Source organism: Notechis scutatus, chromosome 4 (genome assembly GCF_049901735.1).
Source record: "Notechis scutatus isolate UNSWTSFEM ecotype Mainland chromosome 4, rNotScu1.2, whole genome shotgun sequence".
Classification (NCBI taxonomy): Eukaryota; Metazoa; Chordata; class Lepidosauria; order Squamata; family Elapidae; genus Notechis; species Notechis scutatus.
The window spans coordinates 17,808,684-17,822,563 of NC_142012.1; the positions used below are offsets into that span (position 1 = coordinate 17,808,684).

Sequence of the window (13,880 nt, forward strand, 5' to 3'; positions counted from 1 at the left end):
ATCAACCCAATTAGAATTTAAATAGTTCATGTTAGGATTGAGACTATCTATGTTTTTCTGACATTTAACACTGAAGTTTCTGTACTAGCTTGCATATCATATTTTGTAATATTCTAAAATCTATTTTATTATACCAAGATTATGCTATGTTAGGGTATAAACTATGTAAATCAACACATGCAGATGTAATATAAAACTAATAAGAGAAGTCCATTAAAAATCTTTGCTGGGCAAAAGTCATAATCAACAGACTATTAAAATGAACTTTTCATTTTTTTTTCAATAACATAGTTTGGTGTCAATAAAAAATTAAAATTAATATTTTTAATTATTAAAAAATAATTTAAAAAAATAAAAAATAAATTTTTCTAAAAGTTATCTTTATTTGAAATATGCTCTTCTTATGAGCTATTAAAAGCTCTTTAAACATGATCACCATGAATTCAACTGGTCGTTCCTAGTCAACTTTGTGTTTGTTTTCTTACTACCTGGATTGTTACACGTGAACTGCAAGGTAAACAAAACTTGGCAACTGTTTTTCTGAGAGAAGTTTCAGACAGAAGTGATGCTGTTTTTCTCTTGCTAAGGGAAATGAATTTTCTGTCTCTTTTTTCTTTAGAGAGCTGATATAGGCATTTCTGCATTAACGATTACACCAGATCGGGAAAATGTGGTTGACTTTACAACTCGCTACATGGACTACTCAGTGGGAGTCTTGCTGCAAAAGGCTGAAAAGACCATGGACATGTTTGCTTGTTTGGCACCGTTTGACCTCTCCCTCTGGGCTTGCATCGCTGGCACAGTACTGCTCGTCGGACTCTTGGTGTATCTTCTCAACTGGCTTAACCCTCCACGGCTTCAGATGGGATCGATGACCTCCACAACACTCTACAACTCCATGTGGTTTGTGTACGGATCCTTTGTGCAGCAAGGTAAGAAATGTATACGAATCTCATGATGCAGTTGGTGGAATGCAGGTAGACCTTGGCTTACATTAGTTGGTTTACAATGGCACTGAAAAAAACCATGTACATTGCAGCATTCCCATGGACATGTGATCAAAATTCTGACACTTTTTTTTAGGGCAAGTTTTTTTATTTATATATAAACATTTTGAATACAGTGTATTGTCTGGGCATACCATTTTACAAAGGAAAAGAAAAGAAAAACAGAAATAGTAACATATATGTTAATAACAATAGTAGTAGTTGTTGTTAGTTGCAAAGTCATGTCCAAGTCCCATCGCGACCCCATGGACAATGTTCCTCCAGTCCTTCCTGTCCTTTACCATCTTCTGGAGTCCATTTAAGCTCACACCGACTCCACTGCTTCAGTGACTCCATCCCAGCATCAGGCTCTTCTCCATTGAGTCCTTCCTTCTCATTGGGTAGCCAAAGTGTTTGAGTTTCATCTTCAGGATCTGGCCTTCCAAAGAGCAGTCAGGGTGGATCTCCCCTAGGACTGACTGGTTTGATTGCCTTGCAGACCAAGGGACTCCCAGGAGTCTTCTCCAGCACCAGAGTTCAAAGGCCTCCATTCTTTGGTGCTCAGCCTTTCTTATGGTCCAGTTTTCACAGCCATACATAGCAACTGGGATAGTAGTGGTAGTACAACAGAATGATTTAATCTTATTTATAATTAAGCTAGCATATTTGTGATCCTATTGATTATATTAGCATACTAATAGTTATACACAATGTTTATGTTTAATTTGTACTGTATATAGCAATACTCTTTCTTCATCTAATTTCTACCTCTTATCTTTAACCACTGATAGAATCTATTCCACGTTAAATAATACTCTGTAACTCCTTTATCTTTTATTTTCAATGTCAATCTATCCATCTCTGCACAATCCAATATTTTTTGAATTATATTTTCATCTGGTGGAGTTTTCTCATTTTCCAATATTGTGCAAATACAATTCTTGCTGCGGTCAATGCATGTAAAATTAAATATATAGTCCCTTTATCATAACTTTCTGGTATTATACCTAACAAAACTATTGCTGGTTTCAAATCTATATTCTGCTTGATTACCTTTTCCAACCATGTGTGTATTTTTGTCCAGTATTTTCTTGCTTTCATACATGTCCACCACATATGATAATAAGTACCTGGGGTGTGTGGTGGACATATTGTTAACTTTTTTTGCTAATCTTGCCGGTGGCAAGTGCCACCTAGAAAACAGATTCTGACACTTGGCAACTGATTCATATTTGTGATGATTGCAGTGTCCTAGAATCATGTAATTGCCTTTTGCAACCTTCTGACAAACAAAGGCAATGTGGAAACTAGATTTACTACACAACCATCTTACTAACTTAACAGCTGCAGTGATTCATTTAACAACTGGAGCAAGAAAAGTTGTAAAATGGAGCAAAACTCACTTAATAAATATCTCACTTAACAACAGAAATTTTGGGCCCAATTGTGATCATAGGTATATATTATCTTTTGAATTAATGTAAATATATAGTGTATTAATATTCTAAAAATATACTATGAAGATAGCTAGCAAATTCTCATTTTGACAAGAGACATAACTCACAAGGACATGTCTTGGAAAAGGAGAAATGAGGGAGCAAATTGTGTGAGAAATGCTTGCGATTCATCCTTAAATGCTTCTTGAAAGTGAGGATGGATAAGCTGGAAGAATTATTGGTCTTCCCATAATAGTAAACAAGAGAAAGAAATAGACCCCAATAAGAAAGAAGTATAGGAAACAGAAAGAAAAATAGTGATCAGTAAACAGGAAAATGCTACAGAAAGAAAAAAGAGTAGAAGATAATAAAGAATGAAAACAGCTAGATATCAGAGACAAGTTAGTGCAGATCTGACATCCTTAAAGACAGAAAACAGGGTAATAAAACTCTCTGTGGACTGGAAAAAAAATTTGAGATCTTAATCCATAGTAATCACTAATACTAGATAGGGCTCCATCTAACTTTCAATCTCTCGTGGCAGGAATTGAACATTTCCTAACAGTCTTAAGGAGCAAGGACCAGCTCTTTGATCTTCAAAAACAGCCAACAGCTGGAAAGGATATCAGAACAAAGACACTTAAATACCCAAAACAAATAGCAAATAGGAAAAATAAGGTCATGGTGTAGAAAAAAATAATACCTAGCTAGATAAATAGGGAAGGGAAAATTCTAAGAAAAAGAGATATGTATACCAGCAGTTAACTATAGAAACTGTTAGAGAATGGATATTGAACTGTATTTGACTACAAAACCCCAGAAACACTAGATAGCAGCAAATAGACATAGAAAACTTTAATTACCCCATATGAAGTTAGTTCACAATTTGGATGTTTTGAATTTGCAACTTCCTGCTAGTATAGCTGGTGGAGGGTGTGGCCTCTTCACTATTACATCTTGTATCCCAGTTGCCTGGATCCAGTTCCTGGATCAAGAACTTTGTGCATGCTCACCCATATCCTCATCACCTGATGGTTAGACTACTGCAATTCACTGTCCATTGAGTTGCTGTTGAAGACCATTTAGAAGTTTCAACTGATGTAACAACAGCTGCCTATGTTGTTATGGTCAGATCAAAGTTTGCCCACGTACCACTGCTGTTCTGCAAGCTGCGTTAGCTGCTTAGCCAGTTACCTTACCTTGGTGCACGCTCACCAAACTGGTTGTTAAACCGGTAGAATCCCACCACTACATTCAGTAGACCACTTATGGGAACTGATCAGAAGCTTTAATAAATAAGCAAATAAAGAGTGAGTGAGTGAGTGTATGAATGTATGTATGTATGTATGAATGGCTTTCTTTGCTGCCTCAGATTTTTGTAATTCAGATATCATATTCATTAGAATAGACAAGAAGGCATGGTATATAAACAATGAATTGTTGGAGAATAAGAGCAAAATCTAAGTTACATACTAAATTAGTTCTGTGGATAGGTCACCACTTCCCCTATACAAACTGTTGTTTCCTCAGTTATGAATCCCTTGAAATGAATGTGAAATATATACTATAACACTGGCAGCTAACCTTTTTGGGCTCCCATGCCAAAAATTGTGTGTGTAATCGCGCTCGCGTGCTCACATGCCAGCACCCAGAAGGCAATGCTCACGGGGGGGCCACACCCCCTGCATATGCATGCATGATGCCCACACACCGTGGATCTCTGAGAATGCACACGCAATCCCCCCATGTGCCATGCATCTCTGCACATGTGCACATGTCTCCTGCATACTTCTGCCCCCCATTCATGCGCACCAGATACCCGACAATCAGCTGTTGGGCAGGCAGCACATGCACATGTGCAGTGGGGCTCTTCCGGGCGACCTCTCACGTGGCACTTCCGGGACACATGCCTTAGGTTCGCCATCATGGTACTATAATAATTTAATATTTTTCTTCCTAATTTTTAACATGTGGCAACACATCCATCAAACGTCCCTCTTCTTTTTCCCCTTCTGTAACCAGAAGTTAAAGAGTTATTTCATCAGATCTTGTTAATTTGAACATATAAAAGAAGAATGTTACCTGAGACTCTGCTCTCCCATGGACTGCTACAAAGTAATGCAAAGTACATATTGTCAACTTTCCTGTGATCGTAAATTAATGGCAAAATTTCCCATCCAATCCATGTCTTTAAAATAAAGCTTTTTTATGGCATATTTTTTTACAATTCAGTACATGAAAGTGGAGTTTTTCTGTCTTCTTTTCAGAGCCCATTTGTGGACTCTGTTAACACTTTCTTCATAGCATGAAGGGGGCCCTTTGCTTAGACACAGTTAGAAAACAACCTCTTTGGCCTAAGCCACAATAGGGCTAGTGGGTCTTATTTGACATGCATCTGTCCTCTACTGACTTGTCTTGTTTCTACTCTACTTCTCTTAGACCTACTAAGTCTCATTCTGACCTTGTTTCCCCTGTTCTCTCCAGCTTATGCCCAATATTCCCTCTTTTTTATTATTTTGGCTTGCCTTTAATAACAAATTTCCTTCCTTCCTTCCTTCCTTCCTTCCTTCCTTCCTTCCTTCCTTCCTTCCTTCCTTCCTTCCTTCCTTCCTTCCTTCCCATTGAACACCATGCAAGGTTAAGCTCTGAAAATCAGTAAAAAAAATAGAATAAGAAATTCAACTTTTCCTTTTTATAGTCAATGCAAGCATTTTCATGCCAAGGATTTCTTATGCTTTCTAATCAAGCAATGTCATTGTTTGTTTCAGTTTCATCACCAGTAGAGAGGCATTAATTCAGGTAAAATGTCAAGCATTACAAGTCCACAGAAAGATGTTAACTTATCATTAATTATTAAAAATAAATTACAAATTATAAGAAAATTGGAGCATAATATCCAGTGTACTCAGTTCTCTTCTGGAAATAAAACTAGAATACCAGCATTTGCTCTTTGGAAAGCCATCTCTTTGAATAGATGGTCAATAAATAACAGAGAAGGGATCCATCTATAGGCCATTCAAAATTTACTGAACTGGTTTCTATGCAACAGCCATTTTCATTTATTACTTGCTTGAGATGGCCATTTCTTCTCACTAAGTTGCCTTTTCTAGTGCATCGTAAATAGCCCTTATATCGACTGAGTGAACAGGTATAGACCATTCCAATCACACAATTCGCCTGGCATTGTTTATTCACACACATTAGTCACCTTCTGCTCCTATTCTGCACATTATATGGCAGAATAATAAGCAGGTAATGGCAGTGCTCAAAGAAAGAAGTATGTGTTGTGTCTTATATAGCTATATATAACTTTGAACTGAGATGTCATTTCAGTTAAGAGTCTCTATTAAGTCTCATTTCAGTTAAGAGTCTCTATTGCTGCAGCCACTCACTTTGTTCCAGTGGAAAGAGTGGTTCCTGTGGTTCCTGTGTGTGCACAAAAAGTTACTCCCGTTGAAGTAAAGGGTCTGAACAAGGCCCCTTCTTGACAATTTGCCACCTCTGTTAAAGCAAACAAACAAACAGATTCTAGAAAGAGTGCAGAGAAGAGCCACAATGATGATTAGGGGACTGGAGGCTAAAACATATAAAGTGTCAGTGTTCCAACTAACCCACTCCAAACCAATAAAATCCAAGTCAAACATTTCCTCAAAATTTCATATTATTAGAGTTGTCATATTGGCACATCTGGGTAAACCCGAATCAGAGAATTCTGGGTTTTCCCTTCCCAAAAGAAAATCAAAGATCCATCCCTGCACCCATCAGTCCATCACATGGCTTAATCAAATGTTCTTACCAACTGGAGACATTCCTCCAAATACTCCTCTCCAGGTGCAGGGCAACATGTACTTGACTCTCTGAGAAAGAATGTTGTTATTTCTAATCTTCTACCTCACTATGAAATCCGCCCTCCCAAATTTCCAGGCACTGAATGTGGCAACCTCGAAGCTTCCAAGTAAAAAATGGCTTCCAAGGCTGACATAAAGAACAGTTACTGTAATTGGGTATGTCTAGTTTGATGAAAAGAAGGATTAGGGGTGACATGAGAGCAGTCTTCCAATATCTCAGGGGCTGCCCCAAAGAAGAGGGAGTCAAGCTATTCTCCAAAGCACCTAAGGACAGGACAAGAAGCAATGGGTGGAAAGTAATCAAGGAGGGAAGCAACCTGGAACTAAGGAAAAATTTCCTGACAGTGAGAAAAATTAATCAATGGAACAAATTGCCTCCAGAAGTTGTAAATACTCCAACACTGGAAGTTTTTAAGAAGAGATTGGATAACCATTTGTCTGAAATGCTATAGGGTTTCCTGCCTAAGCAGGGGGTTGGACTAGAAGACCTCCAAGGTCCCTTCCAACTCTGTTATTCTATTCTAAATTTAAAAAAAAAAAAAACACAAATCTGTATCACAATCCACGCAAGCCCTTTAAATGTGCAAAATTAGAAACTTCCCTGTTTTGGAAGACATCTTCTGTAGTTTCTGAAAGGGTAATGGTTCTAATATTTTCCATAATTGCTGAACATATTTACAAAAGAAAATTGTGTTTCATTTTTAATATATATTCTATTACAGTCCTTTTGAGCCAAGCAGAATTAAGGGCGATGTATCTCCTTCAAACAGCTGAAAGGAGGACAAGCTTTCATTTGGCTAGAAAGGAAAGAACAATAATTTAATGGCGTTCATATTGAAATATATGAATGTACAGAATGCTTGAATAATTAAGGGACAAAGGGCCTTGAATTCAAGTAGGGCAGCTCAGGAGATTCATTTATAATGTCAGTCTGCATTTCATATTCAATTTGAATCTGGAAAAAGCTGCATGAGCAGAAGCCCAATTGTTTACTACTCTCAGTGAATTCAGAATCAGGATGAGGGGAAAATATGCTAATTCCCAGTGACAGATTGACTGGCTACAAAGCTAAATCTAAAGTCTGTGTTCATTCCTCACCTGCTTTCCATTCTGCAGAAGAAGTATGGGGGTTTATTTATTTTAGAATAACTAATCTTCTGTGATTAATTGTGATTGGCACATCTTAACCAAGGCAATACGGGAAGTTTTAAATATTGCCATGTTCATTTAAGAAATCGCTGTCAACAATTGATTTCAAACCTGACACAGTGGTAATTTCAGAACTGTACCTGAATGCACATACACTGAGAATAGAATAGAATAGAATAGAATAGAATAGAATAGAATAGAATGGAATGGAATGGAATGGAATGGAATGGAATGGAATAGAATAGAATAGAATAGAATAGAATAGAATAGAATAGAATAGAATAGAATAGAATAGAATAGAATAGAATAGAATAGAATAGAATAGAATAGAACAGAATTCTTTACTGGCCAAGTGTGATTGGACACACAAGGAATTTGTCTTTGGTGCATATGCTCTCAGTGTACATTAAAAAATACATTCATCAAGAATCGTAAGTTAGAACACTTAGTGTTCATCATAGGATACTAAATGAGCAACCAAATCATACTAGGAGACTAAACAGAACAATATAAATTGTAAAGATGCAAACAACATGGTTATAGTCATAAGTGGGAGGAGATAGGTAATAGGAAGGATGAGAAAAAGAATAGTAATACAGTCTTAGTAAATAGTTTGACAGTGTTGTGGGAATTAGTTGTTTAGCAGAGTGATGGCATTCAGGAAAAAAATGACCTTGTATCTAGTTGAAAAGTGTCAAACTACATAAGATTCTGGTTACTAAAGCACTATCAACCCCCCTATTTTATTCCATATATCAATGTATCTAAAATCTGCATCTTCCTTATTTTCTACTGAGTGTCATTTCACAATCCTGCAAAGGTATTCTTTCTTGAAAGCAGGAAATAGCTCACTTTGCAGCCCTGTCTAAGCAGTTTACAGAGTCAACCTCTTGCCCCCAACAATCTGGGTCATCATTTTACCCACCTTGGAAGGATGAAAGGCTGAGTCCACCTTGAGCCTGGTGAGATTCGATCTGCCAAATTGCAGGCAGCCAGCAGGCAACAGAAGTAGCCTGTGGTACTGCAGTCTAACCGCTGTGCTACTGTGGCTGAAATACGGTTTTCAGTCATTTTTTTTAAGGTAGCCAGAATTGGAAACATTTCAGTTCTGATCAAATGTGCAAGTTGAAGGCAGATCTTCTGTTTCAGTATAAGGAAGTAGGTGATTGGAATGTTATGTTGGCTGGCTGAATTTTATTTCTAATTGTCAGAAGAATAATTTGGGGTTCCAACTTGAGCCGGGGCTGTGCAATAATAAATAAAAATGAGAACCAGACAGTTATAAGGAAAGAAGAAATATTTATTCCTTAAGGTGAAGAGTTTCCCTTTAGGGGCAGCTGCAGAGAAATGCAGTACAGCGTCATAGTTAAATAGGGGAGTTTGTCCAGGGTGTGGAAGTGTCAATGTGCTGACACTTGAGCTGACACTTGAGGGGCATGGGTGTGTGTAGGTATGTGTCATCTATAATGTTTATTCTTGTGAAAATGCAGTTCCATTGGGAGAACCTAATTTAATTAACTCTACTTGGGTTTACTGACCTTATCCTTTGATATGTGGATTAGGTCTGGGTAACCTATTTGGGGGTTTGAGGAAGTTTAAGAAAAAGATTTTCCCTCATTTGCTGTTTTTGCTTTACTAATTTAGTTTCAGCTTGACTAACAATTATCTAGTGGAGTCACTGATTCTTGGCCCATTGTGAAGTCAGTTAATGTTTTAAAGGAAGTTGGAAACAGTATAACTGTCATGCCTCTATTGGAATCTGATTCAGAGGGGGAGGCCGAACAGCTGACAGGGAATGGGAGTGTGGCTCCTTTGGCTGTGGAAGAAACTAGGGAAGGGCAAAGTCCGGCTGGGCAGAGCAGGAGAGAGGTAGAGCAAGGGAGAGGGAATTCAGAGGAAGACCCAAGCCCACCCCCTCTTCATAAGCATAGGCATGCAGGGAGGAATGGAGAAGGGAGCAATGTGAGTTTTATGGCTTACGGGGGAGGAAAGGGCCCTGATTCCCTTCATTAGCTGCAGCTGGGAACACAGTGTTTAAAAAGGGAAGCTGCACACAGAAAATTGTTGGGAGCAAATCATGAATTTATCTGGTATCATCGAAGCTTATCTGTGTTCCTGGCATCTTCCCAATTGTGTGTGTTGTGCTGTGCTTTCAACTCTGCAATTCCTTCTCCTGCCCTATCAAGTTAATTACTGCAACGTGGTTTGTTTGGATTTCCAGTTACAGTTTGTGTGTACCTTGTTTTGGACTGAATTTTCTCCAATTAAAGGCTGTTCCTGGGAGAGTTTTTCTCCGGTTGAAGGTAATCTGAACATTGGGGGCAAAGTTGGAGATAATAAAGGGACTCTTCTTCCTTATTTAACTGTGTTGCCTTTGTGCTATGTCTCGGGTCATCACAGTAACAAATAAAGTGTATTTTGATATAAAACTGCTCATGTAACATTTCTGAATCGCCTTGTCAGTTCACAGAAGGTTTTCCAAACTACTGAAACCTACTGCATCCAAATTTAAATCAGTGGAAATCAGGCGTGTAAGAAAACTGTTTAAAAGCAACAAATGGAGTCGCTTCTTGGAGTACTTTTACAATAGTGTTCTATAAGAACCTCTACTCCAAGCTGACTTTACAAATGGCCAAATGGTTTGTGTGAATTAATATTCTTGAGTTCAACCCAGGGGCGATTGGAACAGGCAAACCTCTCACTGATTGACAGGAACTGTCTCCACATTTTAAAACAAAAGACTTAGTCACTGTGTGGCCTTATGTAATGTCCTTTGCTATATGTGTCTCCTTAAATTGCCACTTTCAAAGAAGATTGCAATTAAGAGAGATCATTTCCACTGATGAATGAACTTGGCATTGTTATCTGCTAAAACACTTTTTTCTTGACAAAAGAAAAGACTGTTCATCTTATTTCTGTTTCCTTATTATGCATGTCTTATTTTAATTAGTCCATATTTAGTAAGCATGAGAAAGAGTCAATAGCACATGATGTTGAAGTGCATATGGTTGCATTGAAAAGTTTTGGTATTAAAAACAAACCCCATACTAGCAGATAGGTTTGCATTGTTCAATGATTTAAACCATCTTAAACGCTGGACATTCTTTAGAAAATCAGGTAATTTAATGGGGGAGGGGATGCCCAAAGCTTTTGAGGACTTGGGAACAGTTTTAAATTTTAAGGTCACACTATGTTTTTTTTCCTCCCAAAAGGTTGTCCTTCTGAGAATGGTAACTTTTAAAAAAGCAAACGTTGGGATGCTTGCTTTCTTTTGTTTAATTTTTGGGCTTCTTTTTCTCTAAATTATAGGATGGGATCTACCTCAGACTAGAGGCCAGATTAACAGGGGTGCCTGGTGCCTTCAAATTTGTTCTCCAAAGCAAAGGCATGCATAGGAAGACAAATGATCAGTGGTGGGATTCAAAACTTTTTACTACTGGTTCTGTGGGTGTGGCTTGGGGGGGGGGGCTTGGGGGGCGTAGCAGGGGAAGATTACTGCAAAATCCATTCCCTCCCCACCAGTGGTGGGATTCAATTTTTTTTTACTACCGGTTCTGTGGGTGAGGCTTGGTGGGCGTGGCAGGGGAAGGATACTGTAAAATCTCCAGTCAGAGGTTGTATTTGCCGGTTCTCTGAACTACTCAAAATTTCCACTACCGGTTCTCCAGAACTGGTCAGAACTTGCTGAATGCCACCTCTGATCCCCACTCCACCAACCTGCTTTCCAGCTCCATTCTCCTGTGCATGGCAACCAAAGAAGACCCAGCCAATCAGCTGGGACTCGGGAGGCAGAGAATAGATGGGGGCGGGGCCAGTCAGAAGTGGCATTTGCCATTTCTCCAAACTTCTCAAAATTTCTGCTACCGGTTCTCCAGAACTGTTCACAACCTGCTGAATACCACCTCTGCAAATGATAGGTAGCATTTACCTGCCACACCTCATAGATATTTGCTAAAATCTTGCAAGCCCTGCCAAGTCATCCCAAGGAAAGGTAGAATTGTTTTAAGTCTTAAGGTGTTTTAAGTGGAGGCTACAGTCATACTGCTGAATGCTCTGGAACACTTTCGGAGATTTGAGTCTGAAGTATTACATGGCTTTAATTATGATAAAGTGCTAAACGTTATTAAATTAGATGTGTGGGTGATGCTTTGCTTTTTAAACAGTTTCACAATTATTCGGTTTAATTATGAAATCCACCAATGAATGGAGTCTTAGGTAAATGTCACCAGACACATTAGCATATTAGGAACTTGGGACCTAAAATCAGAGAAACTTTTTTTCAGTGTTAAACCATAGCCTCAACTACCCCAAAAGCCTGTCTCCTGCTGTGGTTTTCAAATGCCTCTGGATACCCAGAAGCAGAATATGAAAGTAATAGTTGCATCTTGGAGTTTTCCCCTGATATTTATATTTATTTATATTTTTAAATTTATTATTTATTTATTTATTTATTTATTCATTCATTCATTGTTTTTACAAATAGCTCAAGGTGGCTAACACATCCAAAATATCTTCTTCCTCCTATAAAGGTTGAGTAAGAAGAGGAAAAAACCAGCAAAATCCTGTAAATTTTGTTACACAGCTTTTATAAAGAGTTTGGTACTCACAACAGCTTATGCCTTTTAATAGCATTTGTTAAGTTGGAAAAAAGTGCTATTAGACTCCTCCTGAATATTTGCCACTGCAGACAAATGTGACTCTCTTACCACAGTACAGGTTATACATGTACTTTTAGCAAAAGGAATCTTTAGCAAAAGGAATCTTTTTCAGCAGTAGTTTGTCTAATCCAGTGCCTATGAGTCTTTCCCAGAGGTGGTATTCAGCAGGTTCTGACCAGTTCTGGAGAACCAGTAGTGGAAATTTTGAATAGTTCGGAGAACTGGCAATTACCACCTCTGACTGGCCCCACCCCCATCTATTTCCTGCTTCCCCAGTCCCAGCTGATCGGCTGGGTCTTCTTTTGTTGCCCTGCACAGGAGAACAAAGCTGGAAAGCAGGTTAGCGGGGTGGGGAGGAATAGGGATTTTCAGTAAAGTTCCCCTGCCATGCCTGCCAAGCCATGCCACACCCACCAAGCCATGCCTACCAGAACTGGTAGTAAAAAAAATTGAATCCCACCACTGCTCTTTCCTTCCCATTCTGTTGTTCCTAGAAAACAGGCATTCAGTTCCTTTTAATTTGTTGGAAGAAAAATCCACCTGGTTCAGTTCATTTGGGAGAAAGACACTGGAAACATGGAGGCTGATTGAAAAGGTGGTTTAATAATGAAGCAGAACCACCAACCACATGTGATTCTGGGCAGCTGACCAAATGGAGTTGAGGGTGGGTGGTTTTTATACCTTCTTTGGGCTTTGAAGTTGAGATTCATATTTGACCTCCCTGTTCCCATGTAAGAACATGTCCTATAATATTCTATTGGCTGTTGTCAGATTCCTATGGGGTCATGTAGGGGTTACGTAGCTGGTTCTATAAGTAAAAGAGGACATGCAAATCCTAGGTGCTTGTCTGAGCTAATTTTGTCAACCTCTGGCTTATTGTTTATCTGAGCCCCCAAATGAAGTTTGGACTGTTCCATCAGGTTAGCATTCACTGGGCCCTGATCCTGACCAATACTGGTCCTCACCCTTTCCTCTGCAGACTTCAACTCAACCTCTTCCTCTGAACTTGCGTCTGGAGACGGTAAGGCCACACTTGGAATACTGCATCCAGTTTTGGTCGCCACAATGTGAAAAAAGATACTGAGACTCTAGAAAGAGTGAACAGAAAAGCAACAAAGATAATTAGGGGACTAGAGGCTAAAACATATAAAGAATGGTTACAGGAACTGGGTATGTCTAGACTGATGAAAAGAAGGACTAGGGGTGGCACAATAGCAGTGTTCCAATATCTCAGGGGCTGCCACAAAGAAGAGGGAGTCAAGCTATTCCCCAAAGCACCTGAGAGAAGGACAAGAAGCAATGGGTGGAAACTAATCAAGGAGAGAAGCAAATTATTAGAACTAAGGAGAAATTTCCTGACAGTTAGAACAATTAATCAGTGGAATAATTTGCCTCCAGAAATTATAAATGCTCCAACACTGGAAGTTTATAAGAAGAGATTGGATAATGGATTGGACTAGAAGACCTCCAAGGTCCTTTCCAACTCTGTTATTCTAAGATGTTGCATAGACAGATCCATGACACATTCCAGTTTTCTGTGACTATTTAATTATTATGTTGCTTTTCCATATAAAGCATGGCATGACCGCAAAGGTTATATAGAGAATATAGGAGGAAAAACATTTGCCAGAAATTTGATGAAAAATTCAAAATTACCCAGCTTTAGTTTTAATTACTCCTTAATTCCAGATTTTTGCACTGGAAAATAACAGTAGTATGTCATTAAGAAAAAGGTTGGTTCTGTATAATGCTGTTTCCATTTCTTTTATAAAACAGTATTGAGGTAATTGTTGTAGACTAAGC

At 38.6% G+C, this 13,880-nt stretch overlaps 1 protein-coding gene across 1 annotated transcript in view; it reads left to right on the plus strand.

Moving 5' to 3' along the window:
• GRID2 (glutamate ionotropic receptor delta type subunit 2) overlaps positions 1 to 13,880 on the plus strand; it is a 1,056,494-nt gene that overhangs the window by 842,724 nt on the left and 199,890 nt on the right. Inside the window, exon 11 of the mRNA XM_087962873.1 lies at positions 620 to 932. Coding sequence (XP_087818999.1) covers positions 620 to 932 — 313 coding nt within the window. The remainder of the gene's footprint in view (positions 1 to 619; positions 933 to 13,880) is intronic.